Raw genomic sequence first — 15,104 nt, 5'->3', positions numbered from 1 at the left:
GGTGTTGGGTGTTGGGTACTGCTTATATTTTTGGGTTTGTTTGGGTTTGTTTGGGTTTGTTTGGTTTGTTTGGTTCCTGTGGAGGGGATGTAGGAGTTGGATGGGGGGGTTGGATGGGGAAGTTAGATGGGGAATAGGGCTATGAGGGAAGGGGAGAGAGGAGTTGGAGAGAGGGAGTTGGAGAGAGAGTTGGATAAGGATGGATGGGGGATAGGAAGTTGGATAGGGGATGGGGATGTTAGATGAGAAGTTAAAGGGGGAGTTAAAGGGGGAGTTGGAGGGGGGAGTTGGAGGGGAGTTGGAGGGGGGAGTTGGAGGGGAGTTGGAGGGGGAGTTGGAGGGGGGAGTTGGATAGATTTGGGAATAGGGCATAGATTAGGGTTAGGGTTAAGGCTATGAGGGAAGGGGGGGGGGGAGTGGTGAGAAGATTGTAAGATGGATAATAGGTAGATAGATAGGGGTATAAGGGTATAGGAGATAGAAAGGGGAGTAAGGAGTGAGGATTGAGGAGTGAGAGGATGGGTTTTAATAAGATGGAGACTTGGGAGGGGAGAATGGGGTGGGGTAGGGTTGATTTATTGGGTGATTTGTTGGTTGGGGTTTTAGAAGGGGGAGGGGTAGATGGGTAGATGGGTAGATGAAAACTAATTGTAAGATTATATCACAAAATAAAACATTTTCTTTCTTTCTTTCTCTGTATGAGTGAATGACGAGGTAAATCGACGGTGGGAATTGAATCGGGAAGTTGGGATCCGGCGGGGTATAGTATTCATAACTAAAAGGGGTTTGGTCTATACGGGCTCCGGAATGGGAATTCTTTATCGTCGCTGTCGATCATAGTGGATGTTTTTAGGATTCTTGTTCCGGGCGCGAGGGAGGTGTGCTTTTTATATTTGAAGGTGGACGAGCTAGTGCGAGATTTTGGGAGGAGGGACTGGATATTCATTCACTCTTTCGTGGTTATTACTCGGTGGGGGAGGTTCTTGTGATGGGTTTGTTATGAATATACACTCACTAGATGAATGGAATTCAAGCAGTAAGAGAGTAGCAACCCGGCAGTCGACGCCTTTGAGGGAAGATTTTCTCACCTTACCAACTGAATAGCATGTAGTTTGAGATGTAGCACGCACTGGAAAAAGATTGCCTTATCTAAATTCTATGGACCTAGGCGCTTTGAAAATTAAGAGAAGAAATTTGTTACAGTAAATAGTGAGAGGTCGGTAAGTAAGTAGCAGCAAACTTTCAATTCTGCAATCTAGAGAAAAATGACAATGAAAATTTTGATGATTTGTTCTAAGTGTACAAGTTGAGCTATATATGGAGAGGAATGTTGTGATAGAAAATGAGAATTCGAGAGATGATACGGAAGTATAGATTGCTGGAGTTCACATAGTGAGTGGCTAATTTCGACTTTGGAGTTCGTGTTTGGAAGTTGGAATTTAGATCTAATGGGTGTTTTTATACCCCGCGGCTCAGAAATTACAGATGAGGTATTTATTAGTAGTTAGTGATCGAGAGAAAAAGTGAAGTATTGGGATATTGAGATGTGATTCTTTAGTCTGGAAAGGGTAGATAATATCAAGTTATATCTTCGCATCAACCTTCATATTTTGAGAACGGTGGGCGAGGAGATTCGTATATATTTGTATAGGTAGCAAGTAGAATGGGATAGAGAAGCAATGCAAGAATTCGATAGGGTCTCTGGGTAATAGATGTGTTGAATAAGATGTGGTGTATCTGATCAGCTTAGGTACAGATGAAGTTTTGAAGGACATGTGATATACTCTGAACTTAGCCCATTCAAATATTTCCTCTGCCCTGGCTTGATTATTGACAGTAAATACGTGGTGGAAGCAATGTCAATCTATGATATACTAAAAACACAACGACAGCGGCGATAGAGCATGCTTCTTCAAATTGTGACGAAGTTTGGTCCTCCCTGTAACACACAATGAATACTGTGGATATAAGAACCCAACAGTCAAAACAAGTACCACGTTGTCGAGAATTCGATCTTAGAATCATGCAGCTGTAGAATATGGTGTTATTTAACGTCTTGCATATTTGTTTGATTTCTTTCTTATGCTTAGAGAGTAGTATGTATATGCAAAATCTGACCGAAATGTTGAGACTTCAGAGAATTACTGTCTGCCCCGATGAAAGAATGGGCGTATATACAATATTTAGGATTAGACAATAGCACGAACCAAGATTATCCGCTCGATTCTTTTTAATCGTAGTGTATATAGACCGCGAAACTTAGAAGTAGACAGGATATAAGAGATTTATATTTCACGAAAAATTCGAAACAAGCATACTGGTAACTTTTACATAGTCTAAAACTTATCTGAATCTATTCTTTTTTTCGATTTGGAAAGTTGACTTTGTACTCGTAGATTGAACGATGAGATTGGAAATGAAATCGACAATAAAAAGATCCCATATTCTCTAAATGACAGCGATGGACAATTATCCAGCCCAGATTTACATCACATGTTGATGTTGCATAATAAAGATATTTCAAATGCTAGGAAGCATGGATTAGGAATTTCTCTAAAGAAGAGGAGCTATCATAAACAAGACTAGCGAGTCTAATGAACGATTTGTAGTTTACCTCTAAGCGAGTTCCGAAAGTTCGAAGTAGAACCAATCGATGTTGAGTTAGAAGATGCACGTCACTCAAAAGTCTCCATACTTGATCCAAAAAATCTAACTAATTCGCAAATCATATAATACAGAAATGATTGCGTGTGCAAAATCCTAGCGCCAGAACTGCTCGTCGTGGTATTTCGTTCCTGTCCAGCGGTCTAGGCGTCTAAATTATTAGAAGCAGACGCTGGAGGTGTTTCCGAGATATAGACCCTAGGATTTACTTTTATAGACTTATTGCATTGTTTGTTTTCATCTTTCTGAACATTGTCCCGGAACTATTATCTTTGGGTTTCATCAATTTCGCATCTTTCTAGCCTTTATCATATTTCTACATCCAGAGCAGAATATTAATCTGCAAATATAGAAGAAAAAAATCTAAACATACCAGCCGCAGATGAATCTTGGGATATCTTTTGTGCGAGGTATGAAGATGCCGAGGAAATCCTTCAAACAAGACATTGAACATCACGTATTTCACAGAGCTTGTACCTAGTAACAGATCAACAGCTCAAAGAGAGAAGATGCATAGATTCTCTCGCGGTCATAGTATCACATTTATATAAAGAACTCTTTTTGATGGGTACAACCCTCGTAAATTTAACTTTCACTCGAAAGGGTATTTGATTCATTCATTCAGCTCCAACCGCAAACAAAGGAAATGTCTTCAATTTCTTGTACTTCGAAAAATGATTAAAAACGAAAGACTCACCTCTCAACTATTATTTCTCGACCAGCGAGGGAACAATCTTCTTCATCTATCCATGAACCACAACAACATTCTCACTCAACTCCAACCCAGTCTTTCCAGTGAGAAACTGAAAGACCGCCTCCCTGTAATCTCCCTGCACTTGAATCACTTCACCCCAAGTCTCGTTCTTCACAATACTACCCGCGCACGCAAGAGTTTTCTTGAAGTGTTGAACGATCTTCTTCTTCTCAAACTTTTCGGGAAGTCCTTCGATGGTGGTGACCCAATGTTGCTTTCTCTTTCCGTCTCTGCCGAATTTAGCTCGTCCTTGAGTTTGTTGGGCACGAACGTGAATCTTCTTGGCTTGCTTGAGATCGACGTCTCCTGCTTCGGCGAAGGGGTCAAAGGATTGGAGATTATTGATTTGAGGCGACATATCTGAGTCTAGGGCCTTGGAAAGTTGAGTATTGTTCTTGCTCTTGATCTTGGTCTTGTCCTTAGTCTTGTCCTTAGTGTTGGTTCTGCTGCCGTTGTCTTTGGGAGCGCTAAGTTGCGACATGATGAAAATTTAATGGGGGAATTAGTGGAGTGGCTATAGGGTGTGATGATGAGTAAATGAATGTATGAACGATGAGAATATTTCTTTGGAGCCTTCGGAGAGCTGGTTTTTATAGGATCAATGAGTAGTCATTCTGCAGGAGATTAGGATAACAATGCTATTGTTCAATTAAGTTTCGATGATTGTTTTCTTCTGTTGGTATGTTTCTTTGTCTCAATTATGAGAATGAAGTTATTCAAGGTATTTCAACCTTGTTCTCACAATGAATTGCTATGAAAGACTAGTTTCGCTTACCACCCACGTTATAGACCTGAAGGACGCCTCAATTTTTCTTTATCATACATATAGAAAAGTATACCGATTTGTTTGAAACTGGCCTCATCTAAGCATTTCCAGAATTGGCTTACTTGGAGTTAGGGAGTTTCAAAATCCTATTTCTCCAGCATTCATCAACCAAAACCGACTCAAAGCCTGGAAATATCAATATTCTTCCCACCCCGACATATAGCTGGGAGTCTGCGTTTCATATCGTTCAGAACCTAGAGCCTAGAAATTCATACCATTACGCTTGTAAAACTCCCTAGAGAATGCAAGAACAACATACCAAGACAACTGCAATACCATTACCCCGTGACCTAAACTGACAGCTACGAAGTTAACTCTCACGCAATATCTCCATATAATCTCTTTTCAATCATCTCGCCCATCAATGTAGCTCAATCGCAGCCGAATATTGACTAGAATCGACCTGAAAAGTGTGAGTTCCGTGGGAGAAACGTAACCTTCCGTTAAAAACATGTCTGTAGCTTACGAGCTTGCGCTACTACTCACCCCTTTCCTCCGGGAGTATACAGACGATATTATGATAGATTGCTCCTCTTACCCAATTAAAATCAACTTATATAAAAAACGGTAACTTTTATGTGGTTCTAAACTCCTATGCTATATAGTTCTAACATCGTTCACGTCCTCCAGGAAATTGTAAGTTTGTAATTAAATGGGAAACCTAAACCCAGTACTTCCTATTCGTTTCCTGTCGGATTTTTGAAATGACTTATGCTCCCGAAAAGGTCTTTTGCCTAGAACTCAAAAGCAAATTGGTTATGCTTAAGACGATTTACAAAAATCACCGGGGAATCAAGTAGGTTCAACACATTGTGTGGCCACGACTGCCGACCCTGACAGCAACCCCGACGAACATTTTGGAATTCAATTGGCAGAACGAAATTTGAATCTCACTCTTAGATTATATAGAACAGCTAGTATCAATCGCAAACTTTTTCGTTAAAGAATATGCTCCCAATCCCAGTACCAATATTTTCCCCCTGCCCGTCACTCGGCTATTGCAACCCCCTTATAATCCATCGGCTATCTTGTTAGCTTTGCCCATCCCCACCATATGTACACCGCTTTTAAGGGTTTTCTAGTCTCCTTAGTAATTTCAGTCTACCTCTAGTTTCCGAATGTTCCTAGACCCGACTTCTAGCCCGGTTCCATACTAATGGTTAGTTCAGGTACCGAAACCTTCACTCTCACCGCATTCGGACGCGTATCGGCCCGTAAGTCCCTTGGTATACACCCCACGATCCTTTCGAACGTCACTCCCTAAAGCGATTCGATCTCCTATAGTAATACTACATGAATTTCACAGGCCTTTTCATATATTTCATAGTTCGGCTTCACATCCCTGATTTCCTTCAGCATAAGATATCTGTAAACCATTTTGATTCGTACTAGAAAAAACTCAAGAAATCTAGGAATTAAAGAAATAGTAATAACTCATCCGATTTCACTGATTGGGGATGCAGATCTACGCGCAACATTCCGGCTGTACAATTTACATGGCTTAGAGATGAAGACGTGTACACTCTCTTATTTGAATTGTAAAAAACAGCTCGAAAATTCGAATCATAATAATCAAAAACAATGACGGAAGCGTGAACTAGAACACTATACCCATAAACACTTAAATCCTTGTAGCTTTTCTTACAAACACTCAAAATCTAAATCAACTCCTTCATCAATAGACATTTAAGTCACAAATTTCCAACATTATTGAAGACTAGTGTGGGCTTATATCATGCGAATCGATTTCTGTACACTGCTCCTTTCAGCTAAGACATACCTCTACACCCTCCCTTCAAGATTCCAAGTTTGGGCATCATCTACACTGGTATTCTTTCATATACTACTGGATTATCAAAACACTAACCACAGCATGTATGACTTTAACTGACTAACTAAATCCACTCAATTTCTCACTTCCATCTCCCCATTTATGTCAACCCCAAACCCTAAAGAAAGAAGCACCATCGCAGAAGCGAGAGAAGTAGCAACAAAAAACGGCCTGTAAATCTCAAGCCCTCGGTTTTATATCCGTCGTAGCTTCTATGTTAAGGTGAGATGAGCTTTGGGAAGATAGCGTATACTCATAATATCAATCATAGTCACATTAGCAAAATGGGAGAATAGAATAATTAATACTGCAACTTGATGACTGACCATAATATCCCATATCATCGCATATTCTTCCACCTCTGACCTCAATATCATTCCCGACACATAAACCATTAAGCTCACCCTTCTTCCCACCCCGCTCTGCCAATCACCTCACAACCCAGCTGATTAATATACAATGCGAATCCAATGGTCCGTATATCTTTCTGCTCTTCGAAAATGTAATTCAACATACCCATTCACTGCACAACCCATGCAGGAAGTTTTGCACCCCATTTCTGATCTCACCACAGAACCTGCACTTGCAAGAATCAGTTTTATACTCGCTAGCTCACGCATACAGCGTGCTTATATTCCACTCCCAAATCATTCATCAAAACGCTGGATATTACACATGTATAATCGGAGGACAGTTTCGGAAAGACCCTAAATCTCCATTCATTTCACCTTCATCACAATACATCGAGGCGCACCATAACACCGAATCACAATGATGAGAGTAAGCACAGTTATAAACCAATTTGTTAACGAAACTAGCCTCCACTAGCGCGGCGCAAATTCCGCCAACGCCCAGCCGCCAACCAGCCGCCACTATAAAATAAACCGGATATGACAAGCGGTCGAGCTTTCATTGGTATGCAACTACCATCCATCCATCCATATCCATACCCATAGCACGCCAACCAATCATTATTTCGTATCTTCACCAATCCATCATCCCCTTCGCTTCCTTCCCCAGAAGCATTTTAACCTAACCACAATAACGTATCACACAGTACTTTCACCAAGAAGAAGAATATACAAGCATCAAACCAAACTAGCCCCAAGAGCCTACTACCCATTTCCAGCCCCAAGCCAATCTCTCCGAGATATAGAATTAACGACCATATCCTCCTCCCATTTTATCGATACTACTCAATAAATTGCTACTAGTTCTGCCCGAGAGTCCACTGCCTGGTCTACTCCCTTGACTAGCCACACTCCCGTTACTTCCCTTTCTCTCTCTCCCTGCCGCACCTCCAATTCCCATTCCCATTCCCATCCCAATTCCACCTCTGCCGATCCTACTTCCTCCAGCTGCACTTGGCGCTCTCAGCCCACTTGGTCGAGTAACACTACTTGCTCTCGCTAAGGTAGGGCTCTTCATCTGACTTTCAAAAACATGTTGTTTCTTTTGGGAGGCGGGCGTTTCTGGTATTGGAGATGCTCGAGCTGGAACAGGCTTCTTTTCCTCCTCGAGATTCTTCGCAACCATATCGTCGAACATTGCGATCATTGGAATCATTTCATCAACAGCTTGAACCAGCTTAGTCTTCTCCGCTCTTTCCTCTTCAAGCATGTGTCGGAGATCATCGTTGTCTTGCCTGACACTCTTGATTTCCACACCTAGGCCCTCGAGTTCTGCCTCCAACTCCTTGTTTCTAGCATCGCGTGCTGCTTGTTGTTCGATATCTTCCGCCGAAGGTTCCGCCTTAGTTACCGTGGTATTGCCACCCAACTTCAATTCTTCGTTCTCCTTGGTGAGATCCTCAACAGCAGCTTCCAATTCCTTAACCTTCTTATCCCAACGGCGTTCATAACTTTTCTTAAGAGCTTGGACTTTAGTCTCGTGCTTCTCTTTGTATAGGGAATGTAACTCTCTGGACACCTTCTCAACCGCAAGTTCGACGGTTCGACCTCCGCAGTGGCATTCTGTTGGCGATTTCAAAGGCGTTTCGACGGGGGGTGAAGTAGCTCCAGGTGTAGCTTTTCCAGCACGCATAGCTGCCAAATTCCTCTGCGCCTCTTGAGCCATAATCTCAGCCATTTCTCTTCTTCTCTCACTTTCTTCCAATCGACCATCCAATTCCTCACGTTCTTGCTCCGTTTGAACCATCTCTTCTCTGACGTTCCTCAACACAGCTTCCATTTCCCGACCTCTCTTCTCCCACTCCTCTTTCTCGGCCGCCAGTTGATCTTGTATATTTCGTTCTTCTCGTAATTGTTCCTGACTCTCTCCAACTCTCTTTTCCGCGTCCCCAACGGCCGTTTTCATGAACTGCAATTCAGCTTCCTTTCCGCTCAACGTAGCTTTCAAGTTGCTAATCTCCGACAAGAAGTCTGATTTCAATCTCTCGATTTCTCTGGGTGTAATAGAGGGTAAACTTCTAGGTGTAGGCGCAGGAGGAATATCGAAATCGAGTAGGTTGCTCATTCGGTTTGATTTAGGTGTCGCGGCAGTATTTTGCCCGTACCAATGTTCAGGTGCAGAAGTTTTCGAAGGTGACATTGACATCCTATTTCTTGAAGGTGAGGGGCCGCGACCGTTGAATCCATTCATTTGTGCGGTAAAGTCAAGAAGGTTAGTGGTATTTCCGTCATCTTTACTTTTGACATTTCTATGCCCATATGGTGCTGGCGAAAATTCCTCAGATGTATTCGCTTGCCTGCGCGCCGTAGCCGGGGTACTGAATCGATGATTTTGTCTCGGTGTTGGTGTACCCATTGATGGGAAGTTCGGGCTGTTATGTCCCAGTTTCGAGAAAGTTGTCAGATCCGGTACAGCGGCAAATTCGCTGAATGTGCTGATCATTGTATCGTCCATCAAACTGTGCGCTTCTTTCTCTGAAGCGCTAGCGCTACCAGTACCTATATATGCAAACGTTTCGTTCATTGACTGTCCCTCTTCGTTATCATTATCATCATCTTCTTCCAATATCTCGATCGCTTTCGTAAGTCCTTCATTATCCCTCAGCACTGGGTCATCGAGGTCCATTTCATGCTCAACGACGACCGGCGGTTCAGGCGATTTCAAAGGCGAAGGTGTAGCAGTAGTAGGCTTCACAGGAAACCTCATGGGTGTCGACATCTTTCTCGGACTGCGTGTGCCATCTGATGATTTGGTGGGCGAATTCTGGCTCTTCAATAGCTTCAGGGGTGACATGTGTTCCCCATCAATTGAGTTCCTTGACGCCAACATTTGTTTCTTAATAGGAGAGATATTCTCCTTACTTGGATCTGTCGCATCGTGTGTCGCATCGACGAAGGGCGAGCTCGGTGGACTCCCCACGCTCCCACTCATGGGAGTATTTTCCGTATAGCTGGTATCTTCAGACATGGTGTAGTTTGTATTGCTAACAAGTGATGGGCTTCCAGAGTTGATATTTTCGCTGGTTGAATCCGAAAGGGGCTCCGCCATTTGCTAACTCTCTTTGTTCGTGATTGTGATAGTGTATCTTTTGAGTCAATGATCATGTAATGTTTGAGATATTGTGCGGTGGTGGATAAACCTTTTCGTATGATGTGTTGTGAATGGTGGATTTTCCTGTTTACGGGGCAACGTGCATCGGTAAACTATTCGCCGTTCCGATATTTTGGACAATTGAATCTACCATTTCTACTTACAGAATGGACTTTTCTGATCATCAATAACGTCAAACCTTAAATGTTGTCGGAACTCATGGACTGAGTGGTTCGCTGGGTGAACGATTGCACTTTGAATACATTTGGATACCTAGTCACATCGATTTTGTTCACAAATGGATGATACTAGGCGATAGATTCAAGAAATCATCGTCACCGCCTCCGTTCTCGACATTCGAGTGTTTCCCACTCAGTGAAAGACACCGTTAGATCTGAAAAGACCTAGAGACTCTACTTCAAAGAAACCGGATGCTTGTATGAGGGTGATGAACCAAATTTCATTGTCAAGCATGTTCTCGTCGTTCCCTGAAAGGATATCACTCAAACATAACATGACAAGACAACATGATGGATGAAAGTGAATGTGATTGATGCTTCTTAATTACTGTGATATCAGATTATGTCATGGTACAGCCTTCTCCAGAATCTCACCAAACGCCTCTAGACCTCCCAAATGATATTCCCTATTCCCATCGCAGATGCTATGCAGCCACCCAGAATGCACCTCAATTCCTAACACAACGCCGTAGAAGCAAGCAGACAACCGAATATAGCATCCATGCCATATATATATAGATCCATCGTACATACCATATGCATTGACCTCAATGACATACCTCTCAAGACTCGAAAGCTAGACTTGAGCCAAAGGAGAATGGGAAGCATGAACAATTCGCTTGTCCACTCGGTGTCATTAGCGCCAATTGCTAATCTACGTCGGCATTGGCCGTAGTCTTGAACATGCCATAAACGCTCCGCTGGCCTTTCGGAGCCACCTTCAGATTCGAGAACCGCGACTCGGAAAGTCTCTTCCCTACCTTAATACTTTCTAATACCCTGTATTTGCCAGAAGGATTAGCATGAATATGCAAACAGGGGATGCCGGATGGCGCGTACCATTCTACACCGACATATTTAACTCCACAACCACCAATCCTTCGTATCTCTTTCTCCAACTTTCCCCCAGCTAAACCACCTCCAGCTCCACTTCCTACACCAGAAGGTTTGCCCAAGATAACGTGGGTGACTTGTCGCCTGCCCAGATGCATCGACATTCGTGCACCATTCTCTGCCAGCAACTGCTTGAGCTTGTGGTCCGAGACCATTGGATATGTACTACCGTTTATGTAGATGACCAACTCATCAAAGATGCCTCTAGACTTACGGGCTAGATCGTCCCCTTCCACTTTAGTTTCATCTTCGAGTTTCCGCGTCTCCATCAGTCGTTCTTCGGCGCTCATCGGCACTAAATGGGAAAGACTAGCATCAATAAAGTATACATGGTAGCATCAGGCAGGGAATTTGAGAGGGACAACAAAACATACAGCCTGGTTTCCCCACTAACATGTCGCTGACACTTCGTCTTGCCCTTGCCTTGACTTCTTTTGGAATCAAGGCGTTCGCTTTCTCATCCCAGTCTTCAGATCCCGCCCCAACTTTGTCGGAGATCCTTTTGCCACCTGTACCACCAGACTTGAACTGGTGGCCTAGCTTCATTGCTCGAGATTCTCTCCATCCTGTAGAGCCACCTATCTTATTCTCTGCCCGCTGGTGCCCTGTTGCCGACGAATTCCACGCATCGAAATGGGCACCAAATACTGGGTTTGCCGCCGGAGGTATTTGCGGGTTTGGAGGTGCCATGCTTGGTTTCTCGTAAAAGATTGTAGATCAGGCTATACTCGAGCCTATACTTGCTTGCTTGTATCCTTTCCGTAAAGCTTGCGAGTCGAAGAGATTCAGGGATCATGATAATCTATTCAAACAAAGAAATGTCGCACTTTACACGTTGCCGTATCGGATACCTGGGCTCATACGGTTAGTCGGGAGCATTTCATAGTCGAGATATCTTGGCCGTACAGTTCATGCAATCCACACATCCATTCGTCGTTGATTTTGACTTCCAGACGCGAAACGTCAAGGAAAACATCAGCAAGCGCGAATGCGTTGATACAGTTACAGAAGGCGCGCCCAAAACGCCTGATCACGTGAACCCCCCTCATCGACAGACTGGCTACATTTCTAGAATCCAGGAATCAATTAGCCCCCAATTCAATCTCAAGACAACAACTCCCCTCTTCCAAAAACCAGTTCATCACTTCAAGTCAAAGCCATGTCGTCTGTCTGTATCACCAAGTTCACACAAGAAAATCTTATTCTCCGATGTCTCCATTCATGAACTACAGTAACTTCGAAGTTTCGAACGGATACGGGATGATTGATGGATGATCACATCATGTTTTGAAAAATGAATTAAAAAAATGTTAGATGATGTGTATGGTGTTCATCAAAATTCAAGGTTGAGCGAGAATCAGTCATACCCTAGGAAGAAACATCCCCGATCATGCATTTCAATCCGATGGCTCCTTCAAATTTCAATATCATCCGATACCTCTAGATTCTCCCCCTCTTCATCTCGAAATCCTTGGGTGAGCAAGGCAGAAGAGCTTCCGTATATTCCTTCACATGGAAGTTCCAATCCGTTACTAAATCGAATTCAAATTTAACATCTCGTTCAGTTGATCTTTACTTTGCCACTTCCTTTGCCCTCCCATATCCTTTCATTAAGACATATCTTGGTTTGGTTACATGATGGAGAGGGACGACTGGGACAAGGAGGGCATAGCATAGGATATGCAAGCAGCAAGTACCCGTTCGCCTCGCCTCGCCTCGCCTCGCCTCGCAGAACAGCAGCCGGCTTGATGCACGATCGTTACAGTACAGTGCCTCCTGTACTCTCCATGTAATATGAAAGCTGCAACTATGTCGTGCGTCTCTTTATTCATTCCTCAGATGGATGGCTGGTGCGTCCTTCAGAAAAAGCCGAAATGCGAAAAGTATCCAATCGTGCATTTCCCAGTTCTGCAAGTTCCTATTTCCATTCAATGCAATCAAGTGAGTGGCGTGCGCAGTTGCTTCCTCACATGCCTTTTCTATCCTGCGTGCCGCGTCTGCTCATTACTTACATACATGTTTTGTACTTCCATCTTTGAATTTAACAGCCGTTTTCCGGTCATTAGCAAACATCACCTTACCTGGCACATACCTCTATCAACAACACCCTGTTAACTCTTTTTCTACCGCTTCATAATGAAAATCATATTCTGGATGAGCCGCTATTGGGGTTATACAAAACATCCAGTTTCATTTAAAAAATCATGCGCGAGCAATATACATCAATCCTAGAATTGCATCTTTTGGGACACGAGGGTCGTACCAAATTGGGGGTTGAGTCCGAGAGGTCAAAATGTGCAAATCTTTCCAACCATGTGAGGGTCACGAGAACATTTACGGATTGACATGGCGAGTCTGGACTGATGTATGTAGGTATGTATGTATGTAGGTAGGTATGGCGCGGGTTGGTTTGAGGTTTTTAGGGACATGACATGGGAGCGGATACTCCCGTTTTCGCGGACAATATATTTTTTCTTTCACCACTGTAAGATGCAAGTACCATTCCCTTCAACGTCCTTCCCATGTGAAGTTCTTGGAACTTACATATGGAGTATCTCCGAATGGTTTTGTTGGGGTTAGGAGGGTATTACCCTGCGAGGATAAGCACGTACTGGGTCTTGCGGAATTACAATATATTGGTACCATATTAAGGCTATATTTGATTTTGATTGTTTTGATCGACTGCGTGTCAGCAGCGTTGGGGTTTGTGTGTTTTTTTTTTTTCCCCTTTCATTTGCAACCGCTTCTCGGCTTCAATATATATAATGTGTACTTTCATAACTTTTTGTATAAAAATTTCAGGTCTCTCGCTTTCTTTGCTTTTCCTTCAGCCCTTGTCTATAACCCCATGGAGTTCTGAGTTTCATGGGTATGTAGAAGCTGACATACAATCAAGCGTGGTGCTTCGATATCCAAAACGTCCTTCCCAATCCCCCCCGTAAGATTTGACTTGTCTCGTTATCACCGTGCGTGCGTGCCAGAACTATCTATGGATAGTGGACCAGAGTAGAGTAGTGAGATAAGAAAGTGGCTCTTCCAAGTTTTCAAGTCACCATGTTATTATCAGGACACAAAAGTCACCCTAGTCTTTTATTCTAAATTCAAAGCCATCAATTGGATGCCCCAGAGAATCCATCAGTCATCGATAACGATAGCACGATGAAAAATAAGTCGTTTTTCCAAGGTTCGTTGTCGCTAGAGCGAGAACCCCTCATTCGCCCTCTCTAGGTCCTCCACCACAAAAAGGCGGTGTAGAAGACGCTAAGAGACGCCATCCACCTCATTCTGATCGCCAACACAAAAGAGAAAGAGAAAAGAAAAAATTTAAACGGCCTTTTCTCCGTCCCCCGCTAATATTCGCACTCTTTTGCTTCTGAAAGGAAAGGAATAAATTAATCAATTCTCTTCGTGGTTTTTCCCACTAGACTTAGCTCAGTCATAGCTTGCGATACTATAGTTCGTGATGTTGGATGTGGATATTTTGGTCGTATTGTAGTAGTAGCTATTAATGACTTTTTATTCGGCACTCAATCACGAACCAAAGCAACGTCCATTGCGATTCCGTACACAATGAGGAAGTCCTCCCTCAGGGATGATCTCTGGCGTCTAGGGTTCAAGCTTTGTCCTATGATTCCCATTGTCGCCAAGAATTTATACGCTCAGCGCGGTGCAGCAGCGTGGTGTAGTGCGCCGTCCCATCATCGAGCTAGATTGTTGATCTATACCGCATAGACATTATAGTTTCGGCGGACAAATGTCAATATCGTACGTATATACATGCTCCGTAGTGATAGTCTAAGCTTTTTGCACGATCCAGTACCTACCTACCTTCTCCGTATGCATGCACAACAACAGTACCGCACTCTGTAAAGTGCATCCATCCGTCTCCAGAATCCAGATCCAACATTGAAAATCTCGAACTTCAATTAGACTCCCGAAATGCTCAAATCAAGTGGCTTCCCCTCTTTTCGAGACTCACTTTCATTACTCATTTGGTCCCACCCTACTCTCCCAGATCAACCCTTTTCTCATTATCATACGAACATGAACAACATTCCCAAAACCCCCTCAACGAGTGTCGATCACAGAAATTAGAACAAACCTTTCCTCCCCTCTAGACTCGCGGATAGGCTCTAAGTCAACAGAGGATGAAGAAAAACGAGCTCTCGTCCTCGCTTTGAACAACGTTACCCCAATCACCATCCACCACGTCGTTGACCGAGCCTTTTTCGCTCTTCTCGCCTTCCATCCATGATCATCCATCCATCCCCCCTAGTCTTTTCTTATTTCCTCCAGACAGAAAAACACAACCCCCCCCCAAAAGCCACCCGAAAACCACAATAAATCTGCGCCAGTCCCAAAAGAGCAGTAATTCCTACTCGGTGACACGCTTTG

The 15,104-nt window shown here is 43.4% G+C and overlaps 3 protein-coding genes across 3 annotated transcripts; all 3 read right to left on the bottom strand.

Annotated features, from left to right (window-relative positions):
* Positions 1-3,311: 3,311 nt before the first annotated feature.
* BCIN_04g00310 (hypothetical protein) lies at positions 3,312-3,933 on the bottom strand. Its single transcript, XM_024692309.1, has one exon. It carries the CDS (start codon positions 3,897-3,899, stop codon positions 3,408-3,410), a length of 492 nt encoding a protein of 163 aa, XP_024548084.1. The 5' UTR covers positions 3,900-3,933; the 3' UTR covers positions 3,312-3,407.
* Positions 3,934-6,850: 2,917 nt separating this feature from the next.
* BCIN_04g00300 (hypothetical protein) lies at positions 6,851-9,631 on the bottom strand. Its single transcript, XM_024692308.1, has one exon. It carries the CDS (start codon positions 9,532-9,534, stop codon positions 7,234-7,236), a length of 2,301 nt encoding a protein of 766 aa, XP_024548083.1. The 5' UTR covers positions 9,535-9,631; the 3' UTR covers positions 6,851-7,233.
* A 481-nt stretch (positions 9,632-10,112) lies between these two features.
* BCIN_04g00290 (hypothetical protein) lies at positions 10,113-12,408 on the bottom strand. The gene is made up of 4 exons (XM_024692307.1): positions 11,616-12,408; positions 11,084-11,560; positions 10,656-11,004; positions 10,113-10,595 (listed from the first exon to the last, which is right to left on the bottom strand). The coding sequence occupies exons 2-4, from the start codon at positions 11,397-11,399 to the stop codon at positions 10,466-10,468; spliced, it is 795 nt and encodes a 264-aa protein (XP_024548082.1). The 5' UTR covers positions 11,400-11,560; positions 11,616-12,408; the 3' UTR covers positions 10,113-10,465.
* Positions 12,409-15,104: the final 2,696 nt, after the last annotated feature.

Source organism: Botrytis cinerea, chromosome 4, assembly GCF_000143535.2.
Source record: "Botrytis cinerea B05.10 chromosome 4, complete sequence".
Taxonomy (NCBI): domain Eukaryota; kingdom Fungi; phylum Ascomycota; class Leotiomycetes; order Helotiales; family Sclerotiniaceae; genus Botrytis; species Botrytis cinerea.
The sequence above is the reverse complement of the archived record's forward strand: the minus strand, read 5'-3'. Positions and strand labels throughout refer to the sequence as shown.